At 38.0% G+C, this 20,614-nt stretch overlaps 1 protein-coding gene across 3 annotated transcripts in view; it reads left to right on the top strand.

The window, feature by feature from the left end:
• The window catches only part of TTLL5 (tubulin tyrosine ligase like 5), a 400,968-nt gene that overhangs the window by 32,279 nt on the left and 348,075 nt on the right, over window positions 1-20,614 (top strand). For all 3 annotated transcript variants that reach the window (XM_036734448.1, XM_036734449.1, XM_036734450.1), the window contains exons 6-7: window positions 6,131-6,261; window positions 10,465-10,547. In XM_036734448.1, the coding sequence (XP_036590343.1) occupies window positions 6,131-6,261; window positions 10,465-10,547 (214 nt within the window). The remainder of the gene's footprint in view (window positions 1-6,130; window positions 6,262-10,464; window positions 10,548-20,614) is intronic.

Raw genomic sequence — 20,614 nt, forward strand, 5'->3', positions numbered from 1 at the left:
GTCCTGATATAGGACATCTAGAGAAGACCAAGGCCTGCGCTCTTTCCACTACCTGCCCCGCGGAAAGAAACTCTATGGCACCAGGATTTACTTGAGAAGCCTTTGGGTTTAAGGAACTAGAGTAAAAAATTGAATTGTAATACGCATGAAATTAGTTTAGAGGTCTTCAACTAAGATTATCTAGGTGGTTTTTGTGTGGTGACTGTGCAGAAAACCATTGGATCTAAGGACTGAAATAGGTTTAGAGAGGATCATACCCAATTCCGTTGTTTTGGTTATGAACATGTCGAACTCCAAGGAGCTTAAGGCCTTTCACTAACGGAGGTGAAAACAAGCATTTAGAAATTTCAGATCTGAATTAGAAGAAGATGGCAGAGTACTTAAGATTGGTGTTTGCAAGTTGGACTTGTTCTAGCAAGATGCTGTTTGAGGCAAGTTATGCACACGCATGTATACATATGCATATATACATTATGTGCCACGTATGTGTATATATCTACTTATATGTGTAGATATACACGTATTTTGTTATTAGTGAGATCAGAAAGGTCTTCTGTTCCTTTCATTCATTTAGCTTAAGGCTTTGTTGTCTGCAGTAAAAATGTTCTGTGAGAAGAACATTACTAAATACACAGCTGTGATCAGTCATTTTATACCTTAGCATGAATGAGCTTCTGATCTTTTCTGAGTGTGGCTTTTGATAAGGAGGAGAGTGGAGAGAAGTCTGTGTAACTGAGGTACCTGAGGGGTGCTAAGTGTCACTAGGAGAGAAAAGGGGCTGTAGAGCAGCAAAGCTTGGCATATCAGAGGTGACTTTGTCCAGGGCTAACCCTGGCTGTGTTCTGTAACTACATGTTAAATACTAGAGTATTTTATGTAAGTACTAATTTAGGCTTATAATTTTCAAAACTTAGATTCTGGTTTTTAAAAATCTCCAGTGATTTTCATTCCATGTTGTCAAAGTGGATTATTGAACTTCCTATAGGGTACATATAACACCTCTCTTCCCTAGTACCTTAGAGCTTCTCTATGACAAAACTTATTATAGTCTAGATTTGGGTATAGGGTGGGTTCATTTTGTCTTGTTTAGGTTAAAAGTTCCTTATAATTTCTTGTTTATAGCTTGGTCTCATGCAGGGGTTTTATAGTTGGTGTTCTTATGAGGCTCCAATGATTTTCTACACACACATGCACACATACACGCACACACACGTGCGCACACACACACACCACGTTTATTATCACATCCCAGTTTAAAAACTTTAAACAGATCATTGCTGCTAGGCTCGGTGTTGCATGCTTCTAATCCCTGCTACTGAGAAGGCTGAGGCTAGTGGAGTGCTTGAGATCAGCCTGTAGTGGGGATAAAGTCAATAAGGTGTCTGTACTAAGTACAGTGCCAATATGGTCAAGCTTGTGGGAGAGGAGAGCCACCAAGTTGCCTAAGTGGGGGTGAACTAGCCCAGGCTGGAAACAGAGTAGATCAAAGCTTCTCCATTGATCAGTAATGGGATTAGGCCTCTGGGTAGCTGCTGAACTTCCAGTCTGGGCAAGACCTAGTTTTTAAATACTTATTTTTATTTTTTTTTTTTTTGCAGGGGGAAGGACGGGCAATTGGGGTTAATTGACTTGCCCAAAGTCACACAGTTAGTACATGTATCAAGTGTCTGAGACTGTATTTGAACTCCAGGGCTGGTGTTCTACTCACCTAGCTGCCCCAAGACCTAGTTTTTTTTTAAAAAAAATCATTCCTATCATTTTTTAGAGGTATATCATAATTTATGTTTCCCCAAGCCATGAAAACAGTATTCCCTGTTTTCAAAGAAAAAGAAAATGAAGTTTGTATCTCAGTATGGGAATAACATACTTTATAAAGCTAGATATCCAATTTTTTTTCCCAGAAACTACTCAGACACATGATACTTGAATTTAGACATAAATTCCATATAACTTATCCTTTAGAATTGTAGGAAAAGTTGCAATGACTGATACTCTGGCATTGGTTCCACAAATTCATGTATAATATTTAATGTGAGACAATAGTGCCTAATAGACAGAGAGCTAGATGGCCCCAGGTACGGGTCTTGCCTTTAACACACTTTGGTTTTGTGATCATTGGCAAGTCACCGAACCTCTCAAACCCCCAGGTGCCTGTCTAAGATTTTATGTTGTATGTGGATTGCTGATCTGCATCTGAGGGACTACCTTCTATACCAGGAATTAACCACACCAATGAAATCATAGCTCTAGATTAAAAAAAATCTAATAATAATAGCATCACATTTGTAAAATGCTCTTAGGGTTTATGAAATTTTTTCCTTTCCCTTTGAGACAATAATACAAGTGTTATCCCCATTTTATAGATAGAAAGCTGAGTCTCAGCACATGCATGAAGCCAGTGTCAGAACCAGGGCTTGTAATTCTAAGTCCATTTATTTGTTTGCATGTTGTCTCTCCCATTAGATTGTGAACTTCTTGAGAACAGGGACTGTCCTTTGCCTTTTTTTGTATCCCTAGGGCTTAGCACAGTGTTTGGCAAATAATTGGTACTTAATAAATACTAATTGATTAATTGACTTTGTAATATACCTTCTTACTAGTAGATTCAGACTTTCTATGGAAGCAGTCATAGATAAGACCAACTCACTGTGTGACTGTGGGCAAGTCATTTTATTTCTTTGCCTCACTTACCTCATTTATAAGATGAGGTAGTTAATTAGAAGATTTCTGAGTTCTCTGCTACCATTAAATCCTATGTCAATCAATCAATCAACAATAATTAAGCACCTGCTATGTGACGGGCACTGTGCTAAGTGTTAGGGATACAAAAAGAGGCAAAAAGACAATCCCAACCCTCAAGGAACTGACAGCCTAATGGGGAGGGGAGACACAACATGCAAACAAATATATCAAAGCATATATGGGATAAGTAGGAAATAATTAACAGTGGGAAGGTGCTAGAATTAAGAGGGGTTAGGAAAGGCTTCCAGTAAAAGATGAAATTTAGTTAGGACTTAAAGAAGCCAGTGTTGAACCATAGATGCTTGGGAGGATGGCAGTGTCATCAGCAGAAATAGAGACATTAGAAAGAAGGGCAGATTTTGTAGGGAAGATGATGAGGTCAATTTTGTATATGTTACATGAAGTGACAAGAACATTTAGGTGGAGATATCTAAGAAATGCCCAGGCGAGTGTGATACTGGCACTTGACTGAGAGATCAGAGTCATTGAATAAGATAATAATTATAAAGTCCTTAGCACAGTGCCTGGCACATAATAAGCTCTAGGTAAATGATAGCTATAGTTAGTATTACTATCTTCATAACAATGATAATAGAAATCATATAACTAGATAGGTGAAAGGATATGTAGAAAGAAAGAGATGTGGAGATTACAAAGGGGCTTTTTGTAGGTAGGAAAGAAGATGATTGGTTGAGGGGATATTAAAGTTAAAGAAAGACTTTTTTAAGAATGAGGAAGAACTGAGTATATTTATAAGAAAAAGAAAGAGCTAGAAAGATTGAAGATGAATAACAATAGGATTGTCATAGTGCTTTAAGGTTTTCAAAGTGCTTTACATATCTCTTTGGGACCTCACAGTGCTGTGAGCTAGGTGTTATTATTTATTTATTCCTCTTTTACAGATGAGGAAACTCGGATTTAGAGAGGTTAAGTAATTAGCCCCAGGTTACACAACTAGTAAAGATATGAAAGCAGGACTTGAACTCCAGTCTCTATGACTCCAGTCTAAAATTTTGAAGGGATAATTGAAGGAACAGAGAGCAAAGGGAATGAAAGGGTCTCCATGGAATGGTTAGCTTTGATAGCAGATTGACATGGTCAGTCTCTGAGATGGGCTAGAAGCAGAGATTCAGTGCTGATATCAACAGTTTTTAAGATATGAAAGGGAGTAATTGAGGGAGCTCATGTTGGATTATCTAGATCTTTTTAATACCTGGAAGGCAAAGTTTTTTGCTGAATGGGAGTAAGGAAAGGAGAGGGATTGGTAATTTGAAGAGAGGAGAAAAAGTTTGGAATTAGTTGTCCCCAATGTGAAAGGAAATTTAAGAGAAAAACATAAGTATTACCGTAGTAGTGGGGGACCAATTGAGATTAAAAAACATAAATTTGTATTGGACCTAGCTGACTTGCTCTTGAAGTGTTTGGGAGTAGGAGCAGAGAAGGCAGATGACAGGTATTACTTGGGATAGGGAGAGGAGCAGCAGAAGGACAAAGTAAAGAGGAATGCAAGTGTGGAATAGAAAGCAGTGTTAAAATTATTCATCATTTTACTGAAGGCTTTGATGGGAGGGAAGTGACAATAGAATAGGGCTGATATACTTGGAAAAAATTGAGGAAATCTAAAGACTAGCTGTTCCGTTAAGGCTGAAGATCAAGTTAGCAGAATGAGGAAAAGTAACAAGTTACAAGACTATATAGAGGGGAATTGCAGACCTTAGGGTTGGAACTGTGTCAGATTCGATGATGAAGTCTAAAATGAGGCCCAGATGTGTGGGCTCAGAAGAGTAGGTGAAGACAAAAGTTATGGGAGCTGAAGAAGATGAGGATCCATGAGGCCATTGGGTCAGAAGAGCTGTTCACATGAATGTTAGGGTCGCCAAGGATGACAGGCAAGGTGAGTGGGGAGCCAGGTCCAAATCCTTGAGGAAGCTAGAAGAGTTTCCTAAAGGTTAGTTATATGGTAGCAGCAAGGACCAGGAGATGGTGGAATAATTGGGCAACCTAAATTCTCCAGGAGAAGTTGTTGAACAAATTTAATTCAGTTCAATAATCTTTTATAAAGTATCTACCATGTGCTAGACTAGAGGCAGTTTGGCATTTGACAGACACAAAGCCAGCCTTGAAATCAGGAAGACCTGGGTTCAAGTTCCCCTTCTGACACATACTAGATTTTTGACCCTGCAAAAGTCACCTCACTTCTCAGTGCCTCAGACAACTGGTGCTGATCTGCATTGGTGGAAGGAATTTCCTCATTGGAAGTTCCCTGCTCTGATGAAATCACAAGTCTAATTCTCCCCCGTGGAACACCCCCCCCCCCCAAAAAAAAAACCTGCTCAGGGCCCTGCACTAGTTGCTGGAGATACAATAGGAAAGCTAGTTTCTGCCTTTAAGGAGTTTATATTCTACTTAAGGTACAACATACGTGCAGATAAATAAATATGCTGTAATTTGAAGGTAGCAGAACCAAGGGTCTGGAAAATGAGCATAGTGGTATACTGGAAAGAATGCTGCATTTGGAGTTAGAGAATTTGGTTCACATTTTATTTCTACTACTTACTACCAATATGTCTTGGGCAATTTAACTAACTTCACTGAGCCTCAGTTGCCTTATCTCTAAAATAAGGAGGTTGGACTAGGTGATCCTTATAGTTCCTTCCTGCTCTAAATGCTATGATCCCAAGTGGCAGTGGGGAAAAACACTATGCCCAAGGTCTCGTGGTGTGAGTTAGGAGACATGAGAGAAAGACTGGCTATTTTTGGAGAGGTGGCAAGGGTTGTAGTGTCCCCAGGAGAAAAGGTGGGTTTTAGATAATGTGCAGTGAAAAAGAAGGAATGAAGCGGCATTTATTCATGATAAGAAAGGGATTCAAAGAGATGATTGGCAGTGGACAATAGGGACCAGGGAAGGGGAGGGTCCAACTCTTCAGGGATGTAGGTTTATGGAAGAGGATGGTGGGAACCAGTTTTGCCTAGGGCATTAGTTATGGATGACAGGGATTAGGAAAATAGGAGCTTTGAAAAGTAAGTTGGAGGTACAAGCTAGTTAAAGCAGAATTAGTTAAGGGAGAAATGTGTAGAATTAGTTAATCTGAAGATTCTGATGAAAATGTTGGTGTGATAGTATTTCTTTAAATCCCAAATGACTCTATCTTAGTTTCATCACTTGTGTGAAGCAGCTAGGTTCCCATAAGGAACCTAGGTATAGATTTGGTGATGATCCTTAAAATATGGTAGAGAGTCAGTATTATTACTGTGCATATGAGCTCACATTCTCATCATACCTAAAGTCTACGGTCTATTTTTGTTAGTCCTTCAGAGTATAATTATACTGGCAAATCTCTAAAATACAATTGACTGAGAAAGAAAAAAAAAACTTGTATGATTTTAGGTCTTATGAACTAACCCGGAAGGACCGACTGTACAAAAACATTATTCGAATGCAGCATACACATGGATTCAAGGCATTCCACATCCTCCCTCAGACCTTCCTCCTGCCAGCTGAGTATGCAGAATTCTGTAGTAAGTGATTGACTGAGAGTGTTGTGGTCCCCAACTATTACATTTGGGCCAAATTCACCCCAGTGATCATCCCAAGCCTACAAGAAAAAGAAAAAAAAAATTCAAAGAATTGTAGTTCCCAGGCAGAGGAATTGCAAGATTAATGTTAAAAACTTAATTAACTTTATTTTAATTATGTACTATGATAGTTTGCTTTGTACATACAAAAAAAAGTATGTCTGAACATACTTTTTGGTTACCACATTCATACATGCCACTGTGCTTTGTTTGTCTGCAGTGTCCATGTAAGGACACTCAGATTTATCTGCCTAGCTGCTACATACATATATGCTTAAAATGTCATTTATCCTTGTTATGATGTGGAATATCTTTTCATGTCCTTCATTAATGTGCGTTGGTGTCCACATGTCTTTTATCGATCTCTTTCTTTTATGTCTGCTATGCTTTTATGTCAAACGTATCCCTATAAATATAAGGTGACTATATCATATGTGATCCAGTTATTTGTGTTCCATTTGCAGAGTTGATTACAAGACTAGGGAAGCTTCTGGTTCCCCCTTCCTTCCATGCCAGTTTAGTGTACAGTTCCAGACCTTTTCCTCTCAGGCCCACCAAAACTGAAGATTTAAAATTTTTTTGTTTTTTATTATTTTTTATTTATTTTTATTAATTATCAAGAAAACACATTCTAATATAAAGACCAAAAAGAGGGTTGTATGTGAAATTTTGTTATATGTAGTTTATTTTAAAATATACATTCACTTTGACATCAAAATAATAAAATTGCCCTGCTAAATTGACATTTGAAGGGCAAAAAAGAGATGAGATTTAATTCTGCCCAATCTCAGGCATGCTGTCAGAACTTTTCACATATTTTCCAGCAAATGAATATTTAGGGAAATTAAAATCATATAACTAATAGGCATAAATAACTTTCTCCGCACCATGAACATTTGAAAGTACTTTTAGAACTGGGAGAAAAATCCCACATACTGTATTGAAATTATACAGCACCTAGCAGAGTACCTTTGTATATGGTAGATATGCAACAATTATTTGTTAAATGAATGAGAAATTCTTCTAGCCCAGAAATTCTTTTTTTTAAATTTTATTTTATTTTATTTTTTTATTTTTATTTTTTTAGCCCAGAAATTCTTAACCTACTTTATGTCATGAACCCCCTTTGACATTTTGGTAAAGACTAAGGACCCCTTCTCAGAATAATATTTTTACATTTATGAGATAAAACATGTAGGGTTACAAAGGAAACAAATTATATTGAAATATGGTTATCTGAATATTTAAGAAGTCACAGTCTCTAGGTTAAGAATCCCTACAGATTACCATAGATTTTACTGACAGAATTTTGAATCTCTGGGAGGTTTTAGGGACCTTCCATTTGCAGGGAATGCAATATGTATGATCAAGTTGGGTCATATTAATAGGCCATCTGGTTATTTTATAAGGGTAGTATTGAAACTTGTTAAAAGTTTAGGTACTTATGCCTCCCAGTACAGATCTCTGCTTTATTTCCTCCTAACGGCCTGCCTGACCAACCATTAGACTTTTCACTCGATGATAAGAATATTTCACCAGCTTTGTCCATGACTAGTGAACAGTCATTTTTTCCACTAACAATAGCAATGTAAAATCCTAGTGTCATGCTTAGATCCAGCTCTAGACACTTGGTCCAGGGAACAGTTATTTTATTAGGGATGCAAAGGCTAGGATTAAAAATAGACCCTAATATTAACCCTTCCAAAATAATTTCTAGGAGTTTTATATCTCTGATGTTTTTTTTTTCAAAACTGTAAACAAGTCCTTTATAGTGGAACTTCCTAGACTTTTTCATTCTTGGCATACTCTGATATTTCTAAACTCCCTTTAACATATAGGGGAAGAGGGAAAAGGGGAGTGGGAAATGAGGTTGAATAGTAAAAATTCTTTGCCACTCCAAATGATGAAAATTGGCATATTGTGCTACTGGTGGAAAAGTCTAGACGCGTAAACCTTCGAAAACATGTTTAAGTCTGGAAGATCTAGAATGGCTTCTTGTTGGAGGAGGTAAAGAGAGCAAAAGAGAGAGCTCATATTACTCTGGTCAAAGGTAGATTGCCTAGCAGGATACTGACTGAAGGTGGAGTGAAGCTGGAGTTATTTTGGGTAGAGGAGAAAAAAGAGGAAATTTTAAGGTCATAGGCAGGTCATCTCTAACAGCCCATAAAGGAGACAAGTTGAAACTTAAACTGTATGAAAAGTTCATTGTGATATATTGATGTGCCAGGCACTTAAATGTTAATTGGTTGATCGATATTGATATAGCAGTAAAAAGACATTCATTTATTGCTCAGTAACTTTGTCTATTTATTGGAATGAAGGAAAATTTTCATGGGACTTAATAAAATGTTGACATTGCCTTAGGGTTAATGGCACTGAAATATAAGATTTACTTTTGTGTTTATTTATACACAGATGAACACCATGCAACATTGCCAATTGATTTTGTGAAAGCCTCAGGTGAAACAACATTGCAAAGGGCAGTTATTTCTTTAGGAACAGTGCTCTAAATGGCATGGCAAACAGTTGGATGCCTAGAGAAGCTTATATTGGGATTCAGATCCTAGTGTGGATTCACCTTACGATTTGAGTTTGGAACAATCGGCTAGTCCTTGGTTTCGTTACTTTATGTTGGAGTTTGGTTATAACATATTTATAATATTTTTAAGGCAATGTTATGTAGGGGCATGACAGTATTCCTTCTTCATTTCCCATTCATTTAGAGAAGAAAATCAAGAAAAATTTATTACTCACATAATGTCATATACCCATTTTTTTCTTGATTTGAAATAATAACCATTGCTGCTTTTAGGTACTTCTTTCTGCATGGTAGCAGGGGCAAACAAAGGCTTAAATTAAAGGAGCAGCTTCATAATACTCTTGGCTGTGATGGATTGGGAAGTTCTATCAATCTATTCTTATCCTTTTGCTTCCATCTCTTTTTATGGAGTGGAATGCAAAAGCATTTATTAAGTACTTACTGTATGTCAAGCACTAGGCTAAGCACTGAGGATTCAAACAGAAAATCGGGACAATCTTCAGTCTCAAGGATCTCACATTTTAATTGGGTAAGCCTGCATATAATGGAGGGTTCAGTTTCATGACAGGTAGAAAGGCCAACTGGTACTTAGGTTCTTCTAGAAAAACTACCAGGGCAGATGACAAGTTCCCTAGGGCCTTAGACAGCAATGGCGGGGCAGATCGACTGGTGGGAAGTTGGCAGTGGGGGAAATGGGAATGTATTAAGAGAGAGGATGATCAGTGACTCCTCTACTGTGACTTCTGGTGCTACTGGTCCATTCTTGGGCTGTTAGTAGGCTGGAGTGAGGAAGGTGGCCAATGGTAGTACTGGTCCCAGTCATTGATCCCCTTTTGTCTGTTTCCCTTGGACTTAGCCATAGGTTCCACTCCCCAAAGCACCTCTGAACTAATGGAAAACCACCTGGCATAGTATCTGGGGTTCTCAGATGCTCCCATGAAGGTATAGGGCAGACTTTGATCTTTCACAGATATTCACCTAGACTGTGAATTATCATATTATTATAGACTCTTATCTTCTATTTAACTAACCCCACATTGTAGAGCAAGTATCAAGTACAACTATAGTATGAAAAAATGTCTGAGGGCACCTGCAAAAGGGAAAATCCCTGGTTACTTACAAAGCTGCACCTTTTCCCGTTTTCCTAAAGCTTATTTTAGTTCACAAACACAGGTTACTTGTAGAGTTCTTTCACTTAAAGCAGGGAGAACTTATTCAGTGAAGGAGTGAAATATTCATTGATCTAAATTCTGATGAACTTTACCTATTTCTTAACTCTAATCAAGTTACTGTTCTTTAGTAAATGAAATAAGCATCTCAAACTGATGAGGACTACTGAGGATGGTGGCAGGTTAAGATGTAGTTGTTTGCATAATTCTTTCCCCATATTTTAGAATGAAAGTATCGAAGGATGAGATAAGAGGTTATGCTGGTAAAATGAATCATTTTTTAAGTTGGTTGAAAAATAAACATTCTCTTAGCTACTACTGATTTCCATTTAGAAATTTCCATTGAGAAATGTCCTTTACACCTGGATACCCTTTGCCGAACATCCACAAACCTATAAACTTATGATCTATCTTTTCCCCTTGTAATGTTTTGAACAGATTCCTATTCAAAGGACCGGGGACCTTGGATAGTAAAACCTGTGGCCTCTTCCAGGGGACGTGGTGTCTACTTGATAAACAGTGTAAGTGGAAAGCAGATGGCAAATCTTTCTTCTTGCTCTAGGTCTTCATCCTTCCTGACTGTCTTCGGGAAGAATATGTTTACTTTTTGGTAGGAGCAGTTCATAGTATATTTGGGAGGAAGAGGGTTTTACTTCTACTCCGCTTATTGCCAAAATTACCTGCCTCCATTTCAGCAGGTGCTTTGAAGCTAAGAGTCTTCGTATTCAGCTTATGTGGTAGTCTTATACCACTAGGAGGTCTGCTATTTTATTTTAGTCTCTCGACATAGGAAAAACTTCAGCAACAATTACTGTTCAGTAACATATATTTAGCTTCCATTATGTACAAAGTCCTGGATGCCTGCCTTCAAGGTTATCATGGAGATAAACTCTGCTTTTAAATATGGCAATTTGGTTTCATTTCTGCAAAAGACTTTGAAATATCTGGCCTTTGCAAGGTTTTCTGTTCATATTTCCAGGTTCTGCTCCAGAATTCATCTTTCATAGGGATGTAGAATATATATATGAGATGGTATTTGTAAAATACTTTGTAAAGCTTTAAGCACCATATAAACCCCAGCTGCTATCATTGTCATCATCATCATCCTTATTATGGAAGCCTAGTAGCCAGTGGTCTTTCAAATTGGAAAAAGTTCTAAATTCAAGCTCATTTCAAAAATTGAAAGCAAAATAAGTCATCCCATAATCTTTCTTGCCCAGGAGATGTTAATTTGATTCTATAATGATAATTGTGCAGAACTAGGGCAAGTCTATTTCACTTGAGAGGCCTTTTAATCTAGGTCTTTATATATGTCATAAGGCCAAACTCATATGCCCTGTGTCACTTTTTTCTCCTCTTTGGTTCATATCTGACCTGGCATAAAGACTGCCTCCTTGAGAACTTTTCCTCTGGCTAGATACCAATGGCTTTAGTGTTGTTTGAATCTCTTAGAAGGCTTTAGTTTGGATTTAGTTCTAAGATGCCATATTAAATTGCTTTTGAAAGTCAAGTATGATAAAAATTTGCTTTTCATTTTTTTAGGAGTCAAAAAGTATAGGAACTGTCCCAACTCATCTAGGACATTTTTATTTTCATGAGTTCTTTGCCATAGTGAAATATTTTTAAATTATCCTAATAAAGTATAGTAAAGTGAAACTTTCCTTGGTTGATCTAAGATGTGTAATGTATGCTCCCCACACCACCTCTCTTTCTCTCCCCGCCCTTCTTGTCCCCAGCGTCTCTCCATCTGTCTCCTTTTTCGCCGTCTTCCTCTCCTCCCCTTCCTTCCCCCTCAAAAAGGCCTCTTGTAAAGAGTGCTGCACTTTCTGGGAATATGGTTTACAAAACATTTAGGAGTCTCCTTCTTCCTCCCCCGCTATCGCCCCACTTTCCTCCCTCCTTGTTTTAGAGACCCCCTGCATAGATCAAAATGCTTGGTAAGAACGTTTATCTCCTTTCCTTCCCCCAAATCTTTGGAATGATTCTCATTCTCTTAGGTATTTGTTGTAGGTGCCAGACAAAAGCCTGAGAAGGTGCCAACAGGCATAGAGTCTATACGGCTTGAGGAAAAAAATGTTCCTATCCCATCAAAACTGGCATTTTATTGTTTCTTTTCCCTGTTACATAGATATTTAAATCTTTTAGTTAATACTTTTTTCTCTACCTATATACAGAATTCCTAATTTTCTGTTCTTTTCTTTACCTGGATTTTTTGCCATGGAATATGTGACCTATTACCCAGTTGCATGAAGTAACTCTTTCCAAGGTTGCTGCCTGGTTTCCTCTTAAATTTGAAGGAGGTGGGAGGGAGACGGAGGAGAATGAAAGCCTGGGTGGAGGGGTTGTAAGCAATGTGAATATGTGAGAACCTGTGGCAGGAATAGATGGATTCGTGGGCAGGGGGACAAATGAAGCATCTTGTTCTGCCACTCCATTGAAGCCTTGGTTTAGAATGCTGTAGTTGATAATGCGAATCATGAATTATTGGTCCTATAATTAGAAGGACTAAAATGAGGTAAGTGGGAGCCAGTGAAAAAAGTATAGATATGTCACCATCAAAAATATTATTAACCCATCTTCACTGTGCAAAACACCTTATGGTTCTTGTCTTCTAGGAACTTTGCAATATTATTCCTAATGTAAACAGACAGAAAAGAGATATATACAGACAACTGAATAGTAAAGAAATACATAAGTAAAATTGATATTATTTATATTATGTACATATAATGGGGTAAATGTACATCTAGGGTAATAAGTCAAGGGAAAGTCTTGGCAGTTGGGGTTTTTCTTGGAATAAAGACTTGAATAACTATGATCCTAGGTAGCAAAGACATCTGGGTGATTATATTCCTTTATTTCTTTTAATATTTCTCTCTCTAGCAAGAGAGAAAGAATTATTTAAAGTTTGTAACATATATTACTTTGTACTAGGAATTAATTCAATCAATATTAATTAGGTCAATGGGGGAATCTGACTTGTGAGAATCTGAACAAGAAAAGCCAAAGGGAATTAGGGACTAATATTGGTGATTTATTAGATGGTGGTATGAATGAATACTGGTTTCGGAGTCTCAGTGAGATCATAGGGTAATAGAGAAGATTTGTTGAGGGTGTTTTGTGTTGCTGACTTTATGAATACAAATAGAAAGTAAGAAAAGAATTCTAGATCCCTTCAGTGAATGAACTCTTAAGATCCAAATGAGGTACTTATTTTTTTTTAATTTTTACTTTTAGTTTGCAACACACGGTTCTACATAATTTTGAGTTCCAGATTTTCTTCCCTCCCTCCCCCCCTCCCTCCCCAAGACGGCATGGAATCCCATATAACTTCCATGTATAACTTGGCATTGAATTAATTTACACACTAGTCAAGTTGTGGAGAAGAATTATGACCAATGGAATGAATCATGAGAAAGAAGAAATAGAACCAAAAAAAAACCCACCAAAAACACAACCCAACAACAAATACAAAAGAGAGAAAAAAAAGGGGGGGGGGAGAAAAAGGCGAGCACGAAGTGTGCCTCGATCTGCATTCATACTTCATAGTTCTTTCTCTGGATGTAGATAGCACTCTCCATCGTGAGTCCTTTGGAGCTGTCTCTGCATATTGTGTTGCTGAGGAGAGCAAAGTCTGTCAGGGTTAGTCATCACAGAATCCATATATCTGTGGTTGTGTATAATGTTCTGGCTCTGCTCCGCTCACTCAGCATTATGTCATGTAGGTTCTTCCAGGTTGTTATGAAGTCTGTATCATCCCCATTTCTTATAGCACAATAGTATTCCATTACCTTCATATACCACAGCTTGTTCAGCCATTCCCCAGTTGATGGGCATCCCCTTGATTTCCAATTCTTAGCTACCACAAAAAGAGCCGCTATAAATATTTTTGTGCATATGGGTCCTTTTCCTACTTGTGCGATCTCTTTGGGATACAACCCTAGGAGTGTTATTGCTGGGTCAAATGAGGTACTTATTAATCTGAACTATTAATGTACCTTGTTATAGGTCATAAAAATCACTTTTATAAGCAATGAGAATGAATTCCAAAGACTAATTTTGTGGATTGACGGGAAACCAGATGGTCTCTCTTTTTGTTAAATATATTTTGATGGATATGCAGCTTCATTGATGTAGGTACCTCCTTTCATGACCTCTTATCTTGTGCATCTTCTGTCGCTGTCTTCTGTAAATCTTGCCTGGGAATCCACCTATTGTGCTGGAAAGCCTTTCTCTTTATTTTCAGGCATCAAATGTATACCAATGGAGCATATAGTTGCTCTATAGACTATAACTTATTCTTGAATAGCTGATTACTTTTTACAATTTTGTTTATACAACTCTCTGGTTGTACACATCCTATCCACTGGTTCTGTTATGTAATTGTGTATTGTTAATGTATTGCAGCCTACTTGTGCCTACTACATACCTCTCTTTTGCCATTTGAGGTCAGTTAGCCTCAACTCTTAATTCTTCAGAGACTGTTACTTCATGACTCAGACTCGTATGTCATCACTAGAAAAATATCTTTTAAAAAAGTTTACTGACATCTTCTGTTTTCATATCACCTTCATTTCTAGAGAGATCTTGTCATCTTTTGTAACATAGCATAAAAAAGAAAGAGCGAAAAAAGAAACACTTTGGCAAAATGAGCAAACATGTCAGCTAATTCTAATGATGCATGCAGTGTCCCACGTTCTTAAATCCTCCAAATCTGCAAAAAAAGGAGGGAGGTGAATTTTTTTCTCTCTTCTTCCATGCCAAGCTTGGTCATTATAATTACATAACACTCAGTTTTGCTTTTTTTGTTCTTTCCATCTAAATTGGCATAGCTATTCTGTATATTTATCTGGTTCTGCTTACTTTGCTTTGCATCAGTTCATTTAAGTCTTCCCTTCATTCTCTGGATCAGAAAAATATCTTTTTTTTTTTAAACAACAATAGCCTTCTTTCATTACAAGTCAACCTAATTTCCATTTTTATGCCTATTTACTTTTATTTTGTAGAGCTACTCTTGAAATTCAGATTGAAGATCTTGTTTTTCTTTAGTATAGGCCCTTTTTCTTTAATCCTGTAATAAAGTCTCAATGTGTAATTTGTGGAGCTTCAATTTTTCTTCCAAATTGGGTTTTAAAATTCCATCTTCTGGATTCTTGACTTCTTGAAGGATTTGTAGGTGAAGAAAGTGGATCTAGTGGGAAGAAGGTTTATTCAAACCATAGCATGATGGTCACACTCTGAATCAACCATTTACACTTTTGTGAACAGTTTATTGCTATAGTTCCAATTGAGGAAATAGACTTCTTTAGACTTTTTAAAGGTAAAGAATGTTGTATCCTCATCTTTTTGTGCCCACTTTCAGCTGTAATAATCTATCCTTCTACTTTGTCTTTACCCTTACCTCTTACCCATGTTGCTTATGTGTTCTTGTTTATTTTCTTAGTATTTAAATCTAGAGCTATTTGAGACCGCTTTATAATTTAGCCAAAAATGCATTCATTGCACCCAAGTTTTCTTCATATATTATTTTTCCAGTAGTTTTTACATGTGTGTCATATGTATTAAAGAAATCATATCCTTCTATTGGACAAATAATCTACATAAAGTCAGGGACATGATTCATTTACATTTTGTATTTCTATCAGTATCTTGCACAATGTTCTCTAATACGCCTTCAATAAAAATTTATTGAATTGGATTAATTTGAATTGAGTTCAGAGTTGCCTCCTTGTTCTTAAAATTGCTCTCTCTCTCAGATTCTCTCTTTCTCTCCCTCTTTCCCTCACATATATGTATATAAGACACATGCATATGGATAAACAGATAGATAAAGCATCTATTAAGCATTTACTATGAGCCAGGTAGGGCAGCTAAATGGCATAGCAGAGAGAGCGCCAAGCCTGGAGTCAGGAAGACCTGAGTTCAAATCCAGCCTCAGACACGTACTAGCTGTGTGACCCTGGGCAAGTCACTTAACCTGTTTGTCTCAATTTCCTCACTTATAAAACGAGCAGAAGGAAAATACTCTAGTATCTTTGCCAAGAAAACCTCAAATGGGGTCAGTAAGAGTCAGACATGACTGAAACGACTGAACAACAACATTAACCAGCCACTATGCTAAGCACTAGGAATGCAGATAAAAGCAAGACAGTCCCTGCCCTCAGGGAGCTTACTTTCTCATAGAGAAGACAACACACAAAGGGGTTCTGAAAAGTGTTAGGGAAGGAGTTCCTATACAGGAACGTGGGGAGGAGATGGCCAGGAAATGGCGTGGAGGCCTGGGCCCTGACAAGACAAGGCAAAAATCTCCTTTATCAAAGCCAAGGGATTTAGGAGTAGAGTCCAAGATTTGTTCTCTCTCCATCCCTTCTTTGGTTCCTTTCTGCAGCTCATCATGTTAATACCTTGGAAGCTGAAAGAGCTTGGATGTGGATAGAGCACTGGGCCCAAAGTCAGGAAGACCCAAGTTTAAATCCGGCCTCAGACACGACTCACTGTGTGATCCCAGACACGTCACTCTGTCTGCCTGTTTCCTCACCTGTAAAATGGGGATTAATAATAACATTCCCCAGTGCTGTCACGAAGATCGAATGAAGTGATAATCGTGAAGAACATAGTACAGTGCCTGGCGCATAGTAGGTACTTAATAAGTGCTTGTTGTATTCCCTTCCCCTCACCCCTTTTGCTTATTGAGTAGGGAGCTTTAATGAACTATATATGGAAGTTAATTTATTTACCATCTCACCACTGACTGACTTCTCGGATCAGTCACTTAAATTGTGTTTCAACCTTCCCATCTGTAAACTGTTTACAGTTATATTATCCCTTTTTCTTTGATTCCATGGCCACACATCTCCTATCTTCCACTTCAGTGGACTCATGCCTAGGCTGCCTATGTTAGTTTCTATTCTAATTAATGTTATACATAATTGTTAGAAAAATCTACTTCAGACAGTATTTTCATCATCATCACCATCACTTCCATCATCATTATCACAGCTCTTTAAAGGTTGCAAAGTGATTTTCATACAGAATCTTATTTCATCCTCACAACAGCTCTGTGAGGTAGGTGCTGTTATATCCAGCATATCTATACTTTACAGAAGAGGAAACTGATACTTAGATAGGGAAAGTTACTTGCTTTGGGTCATGCAGCTAATAAGTTTCAATGGTAGGATTTGAACTTTGGTTTTTCTGACTGGGCACTATATGCTCTATCCAGTATGCCACCCTGGTTTTCATAGCAGTTCACTGTTCTGCAGCCACTCATAGCCACTACAGCAGCTTGCTTCTACCCATCTTTTTTAATTCTTTGAATGGATGAGGCAAATTGCTCATCCCATGTAGGTCAATATATTTTGCAACTTTCTGTCTTAGAGAGTTTCCTGGGACACTCAAAGATTAAGTTACTTGGAGGCTGGGAACATACAAAGCCAGTATGTATTAGAGTTCTCTATCTCCTATGTTCTCTTCTCCATCAGTACTATTTCACTTGGTGACCTCTTCAGCTCCCATGAATTTATCATCTCTATGCAGCTGATTCTCAAATCTAGCTATCCTATCCCTAGTCTGGAACTGATTTTGAGTGTTATCAGTAGTCAGTCAGTCAATAAACATTTATTAAGCGCTTACTATGTACCAGGCATTGTACTGACCTCCAGTCTCACATCTCCAACTGCCTTTCAGATATCTCAGACTGGATGTCAAGCAAATGTCTAAAAATCAACATGTCTAAAACTTAACTCATTATTTTCCCCTCCCTCTAAACTTTCCTTTTATTGTTGAGAGCACCACGATCCTCCCAGGTTCATCACTTGGGTGTCATCCTAGACTCCTCCCTATTTCTCACCCTTCAAATCCAATCTGTGGCCAAAACCTATTGCTTTTACCTGTGCAACATCTGTCCTATAGGCTCCCCTTCCCTCCTCTGACACTTCCGCCACTCTGGTGTAGGCCTAAGCAGCTCTTGCCTGCATTATCCCAGCGGCCTGATGGGGGGTCTACCTGCCTCAGGTCTTTTCCCACTTCAAGCCATTCTCTATTCAGCCACCGAAGTGATTTTGCTAAAGTTCAGGTCTGCCCATGTCCTTGTACTACTCTCCAAGAGCAAATACAAAATCCTCTGTTTGGCATTCAAAGTCTTTCATAATAGCCCCACCCTACCTTTCCAGTCTCCTTTCATCTCACTCGCTGATCCTTTGATCCAGTGACACTGGCCTTGATAATTCCACAAATAAGACTCTTCATCTTTCAGGTCCAGATGCTTTCTCTGGCTGTCTCCTTTGCCTGGAATGCTCTCTCTTCTTAACTTTGCTTCTTGTCTTCCCTCACTTTCTTCAGGTCCCAACTGCAGTCACATTTTCTATAGGAAGTCTTTCCCAACCCATCTTAATTCTGGTGCCTGCCCTTTAAAAATTATTTCCTGTTGACCCCCCAAAATACTGAAAAACATACTGAAGAAAACAACACCTTAAAAAATAGACTTACTCAAATGGCAAAAGAGCTCCAAAAAGCCAATGAGGAGAAGAATGCCTTGAAAGGCAGAATTAGCCAAATGGAAAAGGAGGTACAAAAGACCACTGAAGAAAATACTACCTTAAAAATTAGATTGGAGCAAGTGGAAGCTAGTGACTTTATGAGAAATCAAGATATTATAAAACAGAACCAAAGGAATGAAAAAATGGAAGACAATGTGAAATATCTCATTGGAAAAACCACTGACCTGGAAAATAGATCCAGGAGAGAGAATTTAAAAATTATTGGACTATCTGAAAGCCGTGATCAAAAAAAGAGCCTAGATATCATCTTTCAAGAAATTATCAAGGAGAACTGCCCTGATATTCTAGAGCCACAGGGCAAAATAGAAATTGAAAGAATCCATCGATTGCCTCCTCAAATAGATCCCAAAAAGAAATCTCCTAGGAATATTGTCACCAAATTCCAGATCAAGGAGAAAATACTGCAAGCAGCCAGAAAGAAACAATTTGAGTATTGTGGAAACACAATCAGAATAATACAAGATCTAGCAGCTTCTACATTAAGGGATCAAAGGGCTTGGAATACGATATTCTGGAGGTCCATGGAGCTAGGATTAAAACCAAGAATCACCTACCCAGCAAAACTGAGTATCATGCTCCAAGGCAAAATATGGATTTTCAATAAAATAGAGGACTTTCAAGCTTTCTCAGTGAAAAGACCGGAGCTGAATAGAAAATTTAACTTTCAAACAGAAGAATCAAGAGAAGCATGAAAAGGTAATCAAGAAAAAGAACAAGAAAAAGAAATTGCAAGGGTCTTACTAAAGTTGAACTGTTTTGTTTACATTCCTACATGGAATGATGATGTGTGTGATTCATGAGACCTCAGTATTAGGGTAGCTGAAGAGAATATGCATATATATATATTTGTATATACATATATGTTTTTGTATATGTATGTATATGTGAGTGTGAGAGAGAGAGAGAGCGGGCACAGGGTGAGTTGAAGATGAAGATATCTAAAAGAAATGAAATCAAATTAAGGGATGAGAGAGGAATATATTAAGAGAGGGAGATAGGGAGACATAGAATGGGGTAAATTATCTCGCATAAAAGTGGCAAGAAAAAGCAGTTCTGTAGGAAGAGAAGGCAGGTGAGGGGGGAATGAGTGAATCTTGCTCTCATCAGATTTGACCTGAGGAGGGAATACCATATATACTCATTTGGGTATCTTACCCCACAGGAAAGAAGAAGGAAGAAGATAAAAAAAGGGGGGGATGATAGAAGGGAGGGCAGATGGGGGTGGAGGTAATCAAAAACAAACACTTTGGAAAGGGGACAGGGTCAAGGGAGAAAATTCAATAAAGGGGTATAGGTTAGGAAGGAGCAAAATATGGTTAGTCTTTCACAACATGAGTCTTGTGGAAGGGTTATACATAATGATACACATGTGGCCTATATTGAATTGCTTGACTTCTTAGGGAGGGTGGGTGGGAAGGGAAGAGGGGAGAGAATTTGGAACTCAAAGTTTTAAAAACAGATGTTCAAAAACAAAAAAAAAAGTTTTTGCATGCAACTAGAAAATAAGATACACAGGCAGTGGGGCGTAGAAATCTATCTTGCCCTACAAGAAAAGAAGGGAAAAGGGGATGGGAGGGGAGTGGGGTGACAGAAGGGAGGGCTGACTGGGGAACAGGGCAACCAGAATATACGCCATCTTGGAGTGGGGGAGAGGGTAGAAATGGGGAGAAAATTTGTAATTCAAACTCTTGTGAAAATCAATGCTGAAAACTAAATATATTAAATAAATAAAAAAAATTATTTCCTGTTTATCCTGTATATAGCTTTCTCTGTATGTATTTGTTTGCATGTTGCCTACTGCACTGGTTTGTGAGCTCCTCGAGGGCAGGGACTGTCTTTTGCCCCTTTTATATCCCTAGCACTTAGCACAGTACCTGGCACATAGTAGGCACTTAATAAGTGCTTATTGACTGACTGGCTATGCCTTTCTACCTTTTTTTAAACCATATTATTACATCTAAACTGGCCCATAGCATTCAGATCTCTCAATCATCTGGGCTTCCTATACTTCTCTAAATGTAGATCGCTCA

This window comes from Trichosurus vulpecula, chromosome 8, assembly GCF_011100635.1.
Source record: "Trichosurus vulpecula isolate mTriVul1 chromosome 8, mTriVul1.pri, whole genome shotgun sequence".
Classification (NCBI taxonomy): domain Eukaryota; kingdom Metazoa; phylum Chordata; class Mammalia; order Diprotodontia; family Phalangeridae; genus Trichosurus; species Trichosurus vulpecula.